The following is a 16212-nucleotide window of genomic DNA, read 5'->3' on the forward strand; positions in this document are numbered from 1 at the left end:
GTGGATCCAGATGAGCGACATGCACGTTCTTAGACAAAGAAAAAAAAAGGTCTGCTCGCGTCACGCTTCGCACCACTTGGCTGCCATGTCGCCTCGCACCTGTGCGCACGCTGATGCCAAAAGTACCAAATGCAGGTGGTCGCTCTCCAGGCTTCATATTATTGGCGCACGGTGAGCGCGGAAAGTTGTAAATCTGCTTGCTTTATTATTTTCCTTTTTTTCCTATTCATGGACGGTTTCAGAGTTTATTTTAGGTCAGGTTATTCAATTGAGCCTGTGACTTTTGTCGTATGTTCTGTTAGTATGTGGTTGTAATTAACGTGACATATATGTGAGCCCAGTTCGGATGTTTTTGTATCGTATGTTAACTGGTGAGCTTTCAGGAATATTTTTGACATACTCAGGAGGGCACGGCTCGCTGTTACAGTCTCGCTGGTTGTCGGGGGGCTTGCCGTCCGGGTCGCAGTAGCTGTTCTGGACCACCGAGTTGTCGTCCAGTCGCTTGCACACCACCTCTTGCTTCTGGGAGCCTGACGGGAACAAGGGTGGATAGATTTTAGGATGAGCGGTATATAAAATGGGTAAATGGAAATACTGCAATTTCTGTGTGGAGTTTGCATGTTCTCCCCACGTCTGTGTGGGTTTTCTCCGGGTACTCCGGTTTCCTGCCACATTCCAAAAACATGCATGACAGGTCGATTGGACACTGGAAATTGTCTCTAGGTGTGAGTGTGAGCGCGGATGGTTGTTCGAATATTTTTCCGACATTTCGTAATCTGTACTTTTGACCTTTTTTTTGTACTCAAGTACAGGAATTGAATCAATACCGAAACATTTTTCCCCAAAATATCTATACTTCAACTTGATTACGTTTTGCCTCTTCTTTTACTCTGGAATCCTCTGAGAATCTCCAGTTACGCAACGTCCTAAAAATGTTTGCGTTAATCATTCCTGAGGCAGCGGCTGTCATTGGCCCGCTGCCGCAGATTGGAGCGTTCGACGTTGGGCGAACGAGCCGCACTTGTCAGCTTCAGTTAGCGTTGTTATCTTTGGAAAGACACAACAGGTGAACCTAATGTTGCGGCCGCTGAGTGCCGGTACAAGGGGGTCCTCGGTTTACCAGGGTACCGGCACACATACGTGGTGCACGATGGACCCGTTTTTTGGGGGGTTGTGTAAGAATACGTGGTCATGTTCCATGAGACAAATTTTCCACGGTGAACGGAGCACTCCGCTCTATTCAAATATTTCTACGGAGCAAACAATCACATTTAAGTGATTACAGATGCCCGCTTACCTCCGGCGCACGTCGCCGAGCACTCGGACCAGGGAAGGTGGTACCAGGAGAAGCCCACCTCGTTGTCGCCACTTCCCGTGCGCTGGATGGGCACGTTAAACTTGTAGCGGATGCCCTGGTTCTGTTCCTGGAGGAGGATCTGCGACGAGCAAGGAGAAAAAAATAAATAAAAAAACGCCGCGTTTTAGTTCCACCAAGCCAGGCATTCGTTGAACTGATTGGCTGCAAGTGTTACCATGACAACCAGGTTCTCTGCGGTTGCCCCGAGAGCCTCCAAAGACTCGGGTTCATCGGTGGGCCTCTTGTAGTGGAAGGCGGTGCCGGCGATGTCGAACTTTCTCGGCCAGTCGATGGTCCACGCGCCGTTGATGTAATATTCGTCGCCCTCGGATTTCAAAGCTGGGAAGAAAGCGAAGATGAACAAGCCGTCACGCCCCCTTTTTAAGTCCGCAGACTTCAACCCAAAACGACAGACTTCCTGTTCAATTCCTGGCATGGGTCTTCACATTTTTCCTTGGGTTGACTCATCTGCCAAATTTCATGTTATAACTGGAGTCAGGGCCTGATTTTTTTTTTGGGGGGTTAAATCCAAGACGTGAACTAGCCAATCATTGATGCGCTCAGACCTTCGTTAGTATTTGACTAAGGGAAAGCCCTTTAAAAGTCAATTCATTTGCTGCGAGACAAACACGACGACCAAACCAAGCCATTTTGGAGAACGAGAAGCAGATGTGCACGGTAGCTGAGGAGGCTCCAGGTGGAGACAATCAGCGCTTGTGATGTCATCGGCCTCGTTCGTCTTCTACCCGCCTGACAAGCCTCTGTCCTCGCACGGGAAAAGACTTCAGGTGAAAGCCGCTGCTAATCTGCTTCGACGGCGACCCGCTTTTGCGGTTGTCAAAACAAACAGCGCTCTCCAAAGGCACGTGAGACAATCCCGCCGTCACGTGTTTACGACTCGGACGGAACCGCACATCTGTCACTGATTGCGAGCGCTGTTGTGTGTACAATCGGTTACAATGTACTCAAGCTCATCACGGATTTGTCATGAACGGTTCCAAAAGAGAAAAATAAGCCAGGGTGCGTTGCGAGTACTGCGTAAGATCAACTCTTCTGTCAAAATGTGGCTATTAAGGGGAAACTCCAGGGAAATTACATGTCTTGGCACGGGGAATATACGTGTATCTCATCAGAACCTTTCCTTTCCAGGAACTTATGGGTAAATTACCCCAGAAACAGCTCCTGTAGTCTAAAACACATGATGATGCTCCCAAAGGTGCTCCTTCAGGGTTAAGTTCCCGCTATTGAAATATGCAAAGAGAAAATTCTAGGAAAATTTCAGATCTTGGTCCTTAGTCATTCCTGGAAGTACCGCTCTCGGAAGCTCCTGGTAAAAAAAAATTGAGTGAGCGGTGCGCACCTTGCCGGGTCCATTCACTTCAATGAGAGCGAGTTCTAATTCATTTGAATGACGAGCTCGCTCACTTGGTTGCACCTCTAACCTCCTAAGAGGGTCTTATTTTAGCCCCCTAAAAATAACCCCAAGTCTACTTTTGTGCTTGTAATTCCAGGTTCTAATGTATTCGGGACAATATTATTTGTCCATCGTGTACAGATGGAATGCAATGGTCTACTTACCGATGTAGTTCTTGGACATGGTGACCTCTCGGATCTCGATGTGAACGGAACCTTTGGGGATAAGGACCACCTCCATGTAGCCTGCAAGAAAAGCACAGTGTGACATTTCTTTTTTTTTTTTAATGAGGGGATGTATAGAATGAACGCCCAAATGTTCCAAAAAAGGAAGAAAAAAAAAAAGTGTGGGGGGGATTATTTTTAGATGCACACACTCGGCCCACCATAGAAGGACAAAGATGTTTCTCGCTAAAGACCATGTCGTGTGCAGCATCTCGTGACATCATACGCGACTCACATCAAGTTACGGAAATTTTGGTCAACATTTTTCTGCCTTTAGACAAGGTAGAGAAACAAGCTTCATGATTCCAGGGCTAATTTGCGTCTTATTTTATTTAATGTTTGACCTCCTCGGGGCAGAGAGTCATTGAAGAGTCCCTCGGTGGCCTCGCAGGTGCTCCCGTCACCCCCGCACACTCGACATCGATCCTCCTTGGCGTCCGACGCCAGCACGTTGTCGCAGCCCACGTGCTGTAAGAAATTTGATTCCATAAAAATCATGTATTCATGCACAATTTTAGATGCTTACGTAACGTACTGAAGTTATTCATGATAGCTCCCACCTTGCACAATTGCGATAAATCCAATGCGGCTCGTTATAAAAGAAGTGACGAAGTCGGCTGGCTCACCTTACACTCGCCGTTGATGCATATGTCCAAGGAGTCGGCCTGACATCGCGTGCCATCGATGACGGCCGGAGAGCGCTCGGTGTAGAAATTGTATCCCTCGGCCAGGCAGTTGAGGGCGCACGGCTTGACGCCACCTGTGAGGCGGAGCAACTCTATTTTATACACGCAAGCAACATTTTGAAAACGAGGAATAACAAGAATAAGAGAGTAGAGCCTTCTTTTGGGTCCAAACTTATGTCAAGGATATTTTTCATGATTTTATTGAACTCACCGCCGGTGTAAGGCTTCCAATTGTAGTACTTCCCGCGGAAAGGCATGCTGTCAAAGTCACCGCATTGCTTCTCCCGGAAATCGCGGGATCCCAAAACACAGGCCTGCCTCGCATAAAATGACAAAAAGGCTCTTTTGTTTTGGGCAGATTCCTTGATTGCCAATCAAATTATTTTGTGAACATGTTCCGAATACAAATTTATGTGCATGAAATACAAATATATAGACTGAATGATGACACCAAGCGACCACACATGACCCGACTTAACCTGATTTATGATCCGATGTCACTTTACCTGACGCAACCTCACCCAGGAATACGGCTAACTGGATTTGACGCGACTCATGTCGACCCAACATGACTTGACATTTTTACGCAGTCGCCCCTTTTACCCTGAGTGAACTCGATGACGAACTATATTCCGTCTTTTTTTTTTTTTTCAACATTTGTAAATATAAATGCCTTTGCTGGTACTTGTGAATATACATTCTTTACTGCATATTCAGTCTTGTTTAGTATCGTTTTTCTTTTTTAATTTTGTACAATTTATATTAATAGCGGCACAATAGTCGACTGATTAGCACCTCACAGTGCCGAGGTCGTGAGTTTGAATCCGGCCTCGGTCTTCTTTTCTGGAGTTTACATGTTCTGACCGTGCCTGTGTGGGGTTTTCTCCGGGTTCTCCCGTTTTCTCCCACATTCCAAAAACATTCATGATTGGTTCATTCAAATCAAGTCAAATTTATTTGTATAGTGCTTAATCACTGTCTCAAATCACAGTCTCAAAGGGCTTCGCATACCCACAGTCAACATCCCCTGATATTAACCCCCAGGAGGAAGAAAAACTAAAAAAAAAAAAAAAAAAAACGACGGGGCCACGTTAAATATTTATCTAAAGCGTTGCTCCAAACCGTCTGCCTGTTGCTTTTCACGCCGTAAAATGCGAAGCTGTCATCCACGTGCGCACGAGCAAATGCGTTCGTCGGGAACCATCCCACGTGAGAACACTGAATCACTACCTTATTTTTTTGTTTTAATCTCCGTCTCGCCGGACTTCCACCGAGACGGGAAGTCAGGAAGCTGCGCGCTGACCTTCGAAAGACCTTACCCAGAAAGCGTAACAAAGCCTCCCGCAGGCTTCGGGTTGCACAAGAAGAACGAGAAGAAGAAGAGAAACTCACAGCAGTGTTACAGGACCTGTAGCGCTTCCTCTCCCCAAGGCAGTACTTCCCTCCTCCGGAAGGCCTGAGTGCGACACAGGACACTTGAATGAGAGGTGACATCATTTGTCGCCACGGCAACAACCTCATCAAACACACGAGCCGCAACTGTGCCAATTACAGCAGACCTTCTAAAGTGCCGAGCCCACCTCTTCCCACTCCTCGGGGCTGACACAATTCCACCGAAGAAAAGTCCGAAAGGAAGAACAGACAAAGTAACTCGGGAATTTCTGAAACTTGAAAGTTAAGAGTCGACTGCACAACAGGCGACGTTTCCAACCGCGGCTGATGATGACGTCAATCAATCAAACAATCGCCCCCATTCACTGACTACGCTTGTCATTTTCTGTAATTGAAAGGCTGGGTAAAAAACATTAACATTAAAAAAAAAAACATTAATTAATTAAATTAATTAATTAATTAAACATTTAATTACATTAAAAAAAAAAAGAATCTTTGACGTCTTTAGCCGTCAATGGCAGTAAATGAGTTAACGTGCATTAGATGTTCGACTCCACGCACTAATAAATCTCAACTGATCGTACCTGCAATTTTGCAGGTATGCGACATTAGCCTCATGCTGACTTTATGTGGTGCTAATTAAATCCAGACGAGTCAAGACGACTAAGCTGGGTCTCGTTTCGGCTTGGTACCCACAAACTGAAATTTAGTTCTCAAAGCTTTTGTGCAATTTTGATTGGCCGTTGCATCTGTGATGTCGTACAGCTGTCACCATTTTTTTGTTGTTTTTACTTTGAGAGTCCATCATATAACGTAGCCATTTGTTCACACACACACACACACACGTGCACACCAACACACGCGTAACGGGCCTCCGGGTGCGTGTGTGTTTCGCTTGCTTGTGGCTTACTTTGCCTACTTACGCTGGGCTGTCACAGTGCCTCATGGACGAGGAAACGCCGCCGCCGCACGTCCGGCTGCACTCCCCCCACATGGACCAGGGACCCCAGCCTCCGTCCTCACTCTGTGGCCAGGTCCCAAACGACACGCACTCGCCCTGGTAGCACCACTACGAGGAGCAGGGGGAGAGAGCACAATAAGCTAACAGCAACTTATTACAAGCTGGGACAACACAAGTGTCAGTTTTACTGTTTTCCAAGTGTCCCGTCCAAGCTGTAAATTAGCTTCGGCATGAAATGTAGACTATACAGCACTTGACCGATGACTTTTTTTTTTCCCCCCTCAAGCAACACGTGCGCGATCCTTCTTTCAAGCCCTTTTAAACACACGCTAACTCCCAATCGCACCATTACTCAGCCCATAATTTCATTTACGCATTAGTCCACTCCTGCAGCCGTCCTTGTAGGGCTTTTAAAGTCTGACTCAACTCGCTTGTGTCCATTTTGTGTGTTTGAACGTTACGTGTTGGTCACAAGAGAAATAATTTCTTCGGGAATTGGCTGAGTAAGCCAAACGTTTTGTGGGTCAGGATGAAAGGACTGCAAATCCCAAGGACAAAGGTGCCTTGAGGTACGAGCGACCCGGTTTGTTTTTCGGGATATGAGCCCTCGTACGGGTGATTTGCGAGCAAAAGTTGGTCATACGCAGCCTTTTTATCTCATGGGGAGGACCTCTTTTGTTTCCTTGTGTCTTCTGGGACGTTGGATGCAAGGGGCAGCCTCGTGCCTCGGGAGGGTGCAAAGCCGCTTGCTTAAGCCTGTTGGGAGATCCGAGCGGATCAGAGACAGGCCTTTTGTTTCACCAACTGTGTCAGTGGGTTAAGCGCACCCAAGTGTGAGTGTGAGATTCAAGGTGAGCCGAGGTAGCAAAAGTACTCACTTTCTGTACTTAAGTGTCAGCGGTTATCCGTCGCAATATTAATCTGGAGCTAGGCCCACGCCGCAAAATTGCATCTTCCCTTCCGATAGTCTGCCGGCGCGGCCGCTTTGGAGAGCCTCGTTGTCACCAACGAGTGCACGCATGCCATGGTGAGAAAGCTAAAAGGACGAGTTGGTGAAACCGGCAGAATGTGGCCAGGAGGATCGTTATTAGGCTCCTGCGCAGTTTGCTGAGAGTTACATTGAGCCACTGTCCTCGTTCTTTCCCTGGCTATGTCCCGCATGTCCTCTGCGGCCCTGGGAAACAAGATTATGTTGCAGCCGGGAGGTTTGCATTATACAACAACCTCCAGCAAGGTGAGAGCACACCAGAAGCCCAGTTCAGTGGGTCACTTTTTGTCTCTCTACCCCTGTTCACCCCCCCCCCCCCCCCCAGTTACCACCCCCCCTGGCTCCCTGCCCTCTCCCGTTGGCCGGCCCGCTCTTCATGACACTGCGGGTGAGAAACGGCTGACAGTCATGTTCCTTTGAAGCGATCCCAGCAGGGGCAGACAAGCAACGGCGGGGCAGGGCTGCTAAAAAAAGTGCTCCAAAAGCGCTTCCAAAAGCCCCCCCGGCTCAACCTGGGGCCCTCTGTGTTGTCCAGGACCCTGTCCGAGGGCCCCGACCCTCAAAGGCTCCACTGAGCTAATGCTAATGGCCGCTGACAGCTCGTGACACTCTCCCATTCTTCCCTTTTAGACCGCCAACCATCCGTCCACAATAACCGCCGTAATCCGCGTTAAAACTGTCTCTCCCTAACCTGGCTTCCACGGACGGCACGCCAGTGACGTAAAGCTTTCCTCGCTGGTGTGCAGCGGTGGCAAATCTACTCACACTCTGTGTTTAAGTCATAAATACTTGTGTTAAAAAAAAAACCTTTACTGTCAATATAAACTATCCATGTTGATAGGATTTTTTGTTTTTTAAACCCAAAGCCTGCTAGCATTAGCGCAAGCCTTTATGCTAACATTCTGAAATTTATGTACACTCAAGTACTTTGAGCTGGTCCCACTGAGCGTTGCTACTGTAAATCTATCACATGATTTGTTTAGCACTGTTTTTAAACTGTTAGTCAAATTTTGACTCCCAGCATAGCACAAAAAAAAAAGAAATAAAAATCAACCAAAAATCAAATCAGCCAGCAGATGGGCTACCGCTAGCTAGCTGACACGTGCTCTCATTTTCTCCTGCTGGCGTATCGGCTATCTTAGCCATGTGGTTAGCTTGTGTTTTCAGATATCCATCGCTGAGATTGCTAGCACTGCCAAAATATACTGCAGTCTCACAGGAGTTAAATGGTGGAAAATGGCATTGGGGGAAAAAAAATGTAACTCATATTATTTTAAAAAAGTGTATCTAGTGCAGTGATTCCCAACCGCTGTGCCAAGGCACATAACTGAGTCGTTAGAGATCATTAGGCGTGCAGCAGGCATGATCCAATTTCACTTAATTGGTTTGAAAATGAATATTTATTTATTTATTATAAATATTTTTTTTTAATCTCCTGTATCTATCCCCCTGATGACCGGCAGAACAATGAAATGTTCTTCCACGAGATCGCAGAAGGAACCCCGAAAATCCACCTGTTGCCTTATATTTTTAGTGACGTTTTTGTTTGGTTGTGTGCCATGACACTTTTACAGTGTCAAATAATAGGCCTTGGCTCAATACAATTTGGTAAAGAATACTCGTGAGAGAGCTACTGGATGCGGCGGAACTTCACTCAGAACATCCGCAGGGTGCGGGGGGTTTGCTAGACGATTTCACGAGTGGCCGAAATTTGAATAGCGATTGCACAATGTGGCGATGTTACAAATGATAGCCAACGAAAATCCACAGGACACAATGCCGCACAGCACGCACCGCGAAGCGATAAAAACACAGTACGCATATTATTTTGAGTTGAGTTGAGTAAATCACAACAGTTTTTTTTTGCAATGTTCGGATCTGAAGAAGTCGTTTGGCGGGGTTACTTACCCCCTTCTCGATGCTCCCCGTCTGGCACAACGTTCCCTCGGCGGCGGGAATACTGTTCGTAACACAGCGGTTGCTTTTGCTAAGGCACCAGAGCTCTCTACACACTTCCTAGGAAAGAAGGCAAAAGCAAGTTGGTCAGAACACCTTACCAAACATTCGGACAAACTGGACGAACACTTTCATGTGAGTTTGAAATGTTTTTTAATCTGAATTTGGAATTACAGTAACATGTTCATTTTCGTTAGCCAGTCTTGGTGTGGTTATATGTTAGCATCAAGGTAGCGGACTTTAGATTTCAGCTGTGCGAGAAATTGGACCGTTTTCCCTCTTCATTTTGGAGCCGGTCACACTATCTGCCGAATTGCAAGACAATGGAATACCTGAGATTGAGAAAGAAAAATGAAATTAACGACCAAGGAATTTATGAGACTAAGAGTCTTCTGGAGGGTAACTCATTCGTAACAATGGGAGTTTCTGTAATTCATCAGCCTGCTTAGCAGAAATGTGTGGATGAATGTTGGATCGCAGTGCAAAAGGTCCTGGTGTGTCTCAATGTCTTGAGTCAGTCGGATCAACGGCGTGACTAACACTTGCTCACCTCGCCACCAAGCCGGATTGCGATGTCAAGTTAGCGCCATTCCCAGCTGAGAGACGGGCCTCCCGAGTCTACAAGATGACCTGCTGGCCTTTCGAATATCTTTAGTCTGACTGAGTGTCTGGACTAACACAACGGTGTTTATTCTAGATTGCGTTTCTGTCTCAAAGATGAGGTTGATACCCCAAAATTTTCTTTAGCTGCCGCCAGTGGTCCCCCGATCTTCCGGCAGATTTTTTAAAGGTGCGCACCCGCTTCAATAGACACAGTTGGAGCTGCGAATACTTCTGTACATGTGCTCTTATTTACTTATGCTCTGGATCTGGACCTTTATAAACCTCACCAGCAAAACCTCACCAGGTCGCCCTCCATTTTCCACTTCAAAGGCTTTTACAGGACAATTGCGCTCAGGAGAAGAGCTGGCCCATGAATAAGAGTTATGATCTGGCGCGCCGATTCTGACCCATCGGGTCAGTAAATATTCCTGCCCGGCCCCCTGCCTCCTTCTAGATGAAACAAAGAGGTAAACTACCCCATCTCTGGTTGCAGCCACTTCCCGTTGCCAGCTGCTTTCAATGAGCCACCCCGCCACTTGCGTTCACTATCGCAGCCGCGGATGAAAGGTCAACAGCCCGGGCCCGAGCCACCGTGGATATGGGCCTGATGGATTTACGCAAGGGGAGAACACACTCCATGTGAAGTTTTCAACACCGCTTGTAAGTTTTAGTAACTTGGTTACTTCCCACCTCTGGAGAGTGAGACTAGAGAGATGGTTGATCAGGTGCTGGTTTCTTACCCCATACTTGCACTGGCGCGAGGACGCCCCGTACTGGAAGCGGCACTGCTCATCGGCGTCGTACACCTGCCCCGGAGCCACTGTTGGGTACAGGAAGTCTCGTTTCAGAGGTTCATTGTCCAGACACGTCCCCCGACCTGAGCTGTCAAAAACACAAAGCTACAATAGGATTGTTTCTTGCACAAATACACCTGGGCACTTGCGGTGCGCTCCTGAAATTTTTATAGTGAAATCTATCAGAGCTACCTCAAGCGCGGAAAACGCTGCTGCCTCCACCACTTGTAAAACCGTTGCCAACTGCGTAACTCGCTGGACACCTGATGCCTAGTATGTGTGCCGAGTATGCGAGTGCAGCTCTAGTTATTATGGCTAACCACCACCTTGCATGAAAGATAAACGCGACTAAGGCAGAGGTTTCTCGCTTGGATTAAAAGACTCCACCGCGCCTGTATGTGGCGAGAGAGACAATAAATTGCAGGAAATAATGAAGCTGGGTAATACAGAGTGTGGGATATGATTTTTAGTCTGTTTTGTCAAAGAGAAACAAGCGCTCACCAAGAGAACTCGCTGGAAAAATAAACGAGTTGTTGTTGGATTAACACGAGTGTTTACTCAGGAGCAACTCGCTGAGCTTCTTCAACGAGGAGCTAACATTAGACAATTATCCAATTAGAATAAAACAGACCTTGTGTATTTCATTTGGAAAACCCGGTTTACTATAACGCTGTGTACTTTCCAGCTGTGGCAGCTCGGGTGGAAGGCTTCCATCCCACCACAGGAAAAATGGGCTCGCTGACAACACAAATGCAGACGACAAGAAGACTGAATATAATTCAGGCTTCTTCTAAAAATGTCTTCTTAAATAGTCCAATAACATAAAGACCAGTACTTTTCCACCTTTTTAACCTTTTTGCATGAACGGCAACAAACTCCAAATGGGGGTTTAGTCTTGCCACTATTCACGCGGTTTTCATTGTCCTGTCCTGTCATTTAAAGACACTGTCAGTATGCAGCGCCACTTTTTCTTTAATCATTGTCACTGGAAAGTCTCTCAACCCTTTTTTTCACCATCCTGTTAAAATCAGCCAGTTTTTCACAACCTAGATGTGATCGGGTAGTTTGGGGGACCTGTCCTGTCCTCCTTAAGGGTAATGTGAACGTGTGGTTGTTAATTAATTGGCATAGAACAGAATGTTTTGCCACTTTTTGACTTGACTGAGAGACTTAACTGTTCAATTAAAAAAAAATTCTAGGTTCTGTCCTGTTCTGCTCTATCCTGTCCCCAATAATGCCAGTCTTGTCCTTTTTAAGGATATTGTTCTTTAATATATGCTCATGACTTTTAGCTTTTCAAAAATATTTTTGCATTTAATGAAATAAAAACAAATAGTACAATTTAAAAAACGAGAATCCTCAGTCCATTTTAAAACTCAAATATGGACCTTGAGCACAAAAAGGTGTCAATATACTCATGTTTATGGCTCTGCGGGCCCAATTCCTCTCGGGAGCTTCAAACATCCCGAGCGTTGTCTACAGGTTGGCCGCAGTCGCGTAAACTCGACCTGAACTCTTCCACAGAGTGTGTTCATGAAGCATTTCTTAAAAAGCCAAACAAAGCGCTGCAAGAAAGTGAATGTAGGCCAACGTGACGGCCAAAGTTGTTTACTTGGCAGGGAGAGAAGCGTGTGTGTGATATCCAAAAGTTCTGTCTGGGGGAGGCAGGAAGGCTGGGTAAGGCAGGGTAATTGGAGTTTACAGACAAAACCCTTTTGTTGGAAACACCAAGGCATAAAAAACGAAATTAAAGTTTAAAAAAAACCTGGCTAATGTCGAATGAGGTGTAACATAAGAGAAGACGTGCGGGGGCTCGGATACCGGATTCCTTTGAACACACTAAGCGGCTCTTTGTTTGTCATCTCCATCCCGGGTGCTGCTCGGTTCACAGCTTTCAGGCGGAAACATTTTGTGACAAGCGAGCACGCTATTATCCGCTTTCCTGGAGGGCCTTGCGAGGGCATTTCTGAGCAAAACGTGAGCACCCTTACATTTCTGCGTGCAAGTTGGAATGGGTGCTTGACAATTTCCTGGCTTACAAGGTAGTATGAGAGACATAACAAAGGGAGTACAGCAGTTGTGTGAAAAAAACAGAATAGCGGAAAGCTGGGGTGTGAAGTTTAACACCAGACACTGACTTCCCATGCCCTGAAAGCTTTTGCCACTGTCCGGGAGGAAGGAAGTAGCGTATTGCCTGAGCTGCTGTAGCTATATTTGAAGAATACAAATAGAAGAAACAGGTGAGAATGTGAGCCTTTTGGGAAGGGTCATCTTCTGCAACAAAGACTCTCCACACCTTGCTTTTAGCCACAGGTACACAATATAATTTTATTGGCACTATCTTGTCTCCTACGCTTTACAACAGAATGTCTGCCTTTGAAACACCGCAGTATTTATAAAATAAAACATGAACAATCTTTTTCATGTTTGGCGGGCCGGATTAAAACGTTTAACGGGCCGCATGTGGCCCCCGGGCCGTAGCTTGCCCACACCTGGTCTAAATGTACTGTACCTTTAACAGTGAAACACTCTTTCTAATTAGATTATTCCCGAGTTCGTCGTCAGTTCATCTGATGAAGAACAATATAGCGAAAAGACGAGGTATGAAACCGACTTTATGCAATTCCCCCTTCTGATTGAGCAGTTTGCGTGAAATTTGAAAAACAACTGAACCCATCGTCACATCCTCACGCAGAACGTCAAGGCTGAGACTGGACATTGGCTGGAAACCCGCCTGGATGTTCAAACGCACACATGAAAGTGTTTTCTCTTCCCGCAGACAGTGGCGCGGGGTCCTCTCCGTAAATCACGTGCCGAGCCAGAACTGCGCACGAATACAGCGGGGCAACGGGTGCAGAGGAGCGAGCTGGGGGAGGGGGAGGGAGCGTTGTTCAAAAGTCCGCTGTCTGCTACTTTGGTGTGACTGTGACCCCCGTCTAAACGGGAGCACAGAGAACCCCCCTCCCCCCTTGCGTAGACCTGTTATTATATCCGCTCAATCTCAAAAGCTTCTCGATTGCCTTTATGTTTTCACCGGCGTGGTCTGTCGGCTTCCACCAAGCAGATGCTCGCTTGGACGGACTTGGACAGAAAGAGCTAACACTGAAACAAGTCTGCCGTACTTGGAAGTCGACGGCGCCAAGTCCTGAATCACGCAGCGGAGGGCATATAAAAAATGTAAAGGTGGTCCTGAGCAACACGGAAAAAGATTTATATTGTCCCGCATTTATATCCGTACTTATCTGTAATTTTCAAATCAACAAGATAAAATGAATATTCAACTTAGCTATTATATTCCAAATTTATAATTGACATTACGTGAAAAAGTCCTTTTGAATTCGTGCTGACAGCCGAGTGCACGCTGAGCTCACGTTTAAATGATGACGGAACACCGAAGCAGACGGCAGTACTCCATCATGAATAAGTCACTTATTATTATTTATTGATACATTTAAAAAAAAAAAAGCTACAAAACCTAAAAATTGACCGACCTGAATACGTGTTTCATTTTTATTTGTGGTGGCATTGGAGCGCCTGACTCCGGAGTGGAGGTTTTGGTCGGGAAGCAGTCGTGACGTGCAAGGAGCGACCGGGCCAGGAGCTCCCCGTCAGGATGGCGGGTATCTGCTTTCTGCCAGACGCAGAAGGCCAACTCCAGATGTTTTGTCTGGCTTCGTCTGACTTGGGGCCCGTGCACGTTTTTCACCGTGCCAGGCTGGCCGCCAGCAGGGCCTCATTCCGACCCAAAAAATTTTGTGAGCGTGTGGTTGTGTACGTGCTTAGCGCGTATGGCAGGCCGTTTGAGCATTTTTAGTCGTTATCCTTGATATCCAACTTAAGGTCTATGTTCTAGTCTGCTCTTTGTCCTCATTAGTAAAACAATTCAGCACACTAAAAGGGCAACTATTATCAAATCAACTAATATCTTCAACATCCAGGTTGACGTCCTTGTTCAAGTACTTTCTCTATCCTCAGTCGTTGGCAAATTTGGCACAATACAATAGGATGAAGTAGTGCCACTTTTGACCTACTAGTGTACAATAAAACATTACTAGTAAAACTACCATATTTTCTGGACTATAAGGCTCGCCTGTATAAAAGGCGCAGAAACTCTTTTAAATCAATAAATAATAAATAAAATAAATGGACTTTTTGGCGTCTACATCCGTCAATGGCAGTGAATGAGAGGACAAAAAGTATACTATGGTAAACTTCAGATGGATATCATGAACATACTAGTACGACAACTTCATGTTACCCGTGAGTACTTTTTGTCATCCAAACAGCACGGCGCTCCACATTGGCTAAATGCTTAACCTCGCGGCGCGAGGGACGCCACAGAGGACGTGACTTTCTCAGCCTCCAGGAGGTCTGACGTGTTGATGAAATGGAGGCGATTAAGTTAATGGAGAAAGGAAAAAAACGTTCGATAGCGGGCAGACGACCAACATTTTTCGCTTCACCTTCGTTGAGATTTGTTCTTGTTTAAATGGAGTTTTTGAAGCTTTGCTGCTATGATAAAAAAAAAAAAGACTTGTGACAGGAAGTGAAACTGCGTGGTCGATTCTTTTTCAAATTCGGGAGGACACAACTGACGTGTTTTCAGGTATGGATTCTGAAGACTTTTTGTGGGTCTCCTCATGATAGACATGCCGACCAAATTTCATTTTTTTTTTTTAATTCTGGAAGGCCACCTGACCTGTCTTTAAAGGCGTGGCCTTAACTGTGAGTCTTCCCCAGTCTGACAATTTAGCACGCTAGAATGACTAGTGTGCATTCGTAGAACAATTGTAGTTTCTTTCCACGACTAATGCCACGTTCGGTCTGGCAAAATGGTTTTCCGTCAGGCCCCTCAGGGTGAGCAGTCATCATCCACTTACTCGAGAAAGCTGGTGATGTAGTCTTTGCTGCAGGCCGACCAGGAGAAGGGGTTAGTGTTGGCCGTGATATGCGCCGCCATCAACTTGGCCGTCTCGTGGCCTTTGGTCCCGCAAGAGTTGCCGATCCCGTCGTGGTTCATGCCGAAGCTGCAAGTCGAGAGCAGAGATAATGAGTTAACCCAACGCCCCGCCGCTGTCCGTGGCGTCGATTTCTCTGCCCGTAAAGACGGCGCTCCCTAGGTTCTTAAAACAGCTGCGTGGAGCGCTGCCTGAGGTCAAGGGTCAAACTCTGTCTGGAGCTCAGCAGGAATGAGAAAAAGTCCTAATCACCACTGCGATGCCTGCCTGTCAATCAACGCCGGCAGGTCTGAGCAGGTCACCAGGGAGGCGGGAAAAGAGGGGGGTGGGGTGCGTTTTGGGTTATAATGGCAGATTTCTTGTCTTTTTGGGCATGGTTCTTGAAACTTTTTTTGTGGGTCTATTCATGATGGACTACAACGTTTTATTTCCCCAAAGCATACTGGCTTTGAGGGCTGAATTCTTTCTAAAAATTCTGATGGACGCTCAGGTGCCAAGATGGCCACTTCAAACTAAAATGGCAGACTGCTGCTTTTTTTGTGAGTCTCGATGTGATAGACATGTCTCGCAAATTTGCTGTTTTTACGTGAAACTGATTTAGTACAGTTTCCTGTTTCAATGCCAGGTATCCAACTTTGCTACCAAACTCAAAAGTCTCACTCAAAAGTTCGAATCACCAATGTGATGCCAGTTTGTCAATCAGCGCCGGCAGGTCTGGAGCGTGCCGTCAGAGAGGTTGGAAAGTAGGGAAAGGGAGGCCGTGAATCCTTTGGATCAATTACTGGAGAGTTCCCGGGCTGGAGAGTTTGAAAACTAATCATCTTAACAATCAATTTAAACTTTTCCTTGCAGGCCCCGCGAGCACAAATCAGCTCTAAT

General features: G+C 46.4%; 1 protein-coding gene across 2 annotated transcripts in view; it reads right to left on the reverse strand.

The window, feature by feature from the left end:
* adamts6 (ADAM metallopeptidase with thrombospondin type 1 motif, 6) overlaps positions 1 to 16212 on the reverse strand; it is a 33264-nt gene that overhangs the window by 5904 nt on the left and 11148 nt on the right. For both annotated transcript variants that reach the window (XM_088281696.1, XM_088281695.1), the window contains 12 exons: positions 15256 to 15402; positions 10322 to 10463; positions 8931 to 9038; positions 5997 to 6142; positions 5074 to 5137; positions 3893 to 3995; positions 3622 to 3755; positions 3340 to 3463; positions 2936 to 3016; positions 1533 to 1696; positions 1298 to 1436; positions 401 to 530 (listed from right to left, as the gene is read on the reverse strand). In XM_088281696.1, the coding sequence (XP_088137822.1) occupies positions 401 to 530; positions 1298 to 1436; positions 1533 to 1696; positions 2936 to 3016; positions 3340 to 3463; positions 3622 to 3755; positions 3893 to 3995; positions 5074 to 5137; positions 5997 to 6142; positions 8931 to 9038; positions 10322 to 10463; positions 15256 to 15402 (1482 nt within the window). The remainder of the gene's footprint in view (positions 1 to 400; positions 531 to 1297; positions 1437 to 1532; positions 1697 to 2935; positions 3017 to 3339; positions 3464 to 3621; positions 3756 to 3892; positions 3996 to 5073; positions 5138 to 5996; positions 6143 to 8930; positions 9039 to 10321; positions 10464 to 15255; positions 15403 to 16212) is intronic.

The sequence above is a fragment of the Idiotropiscis lumnitzeri genome, chromosome 18 (assembly GCF_059441095.1).
Source record: "Idiotropiscis lumnitzeri isolate Australia: NSW breed Sydney's pygmy pipehorse chromosome 18, RoL_Ilum_1.0, whole genome shotgun sequence".
Classification (NCBI taxonomy): domain Eukaryota; kingdom Metazoa; phylum Chordata; class Actinopteri; order Syngnathiformes; family Syngnathidae; genus Idiotropiscis; species Idiotropiscis lumnitzeri.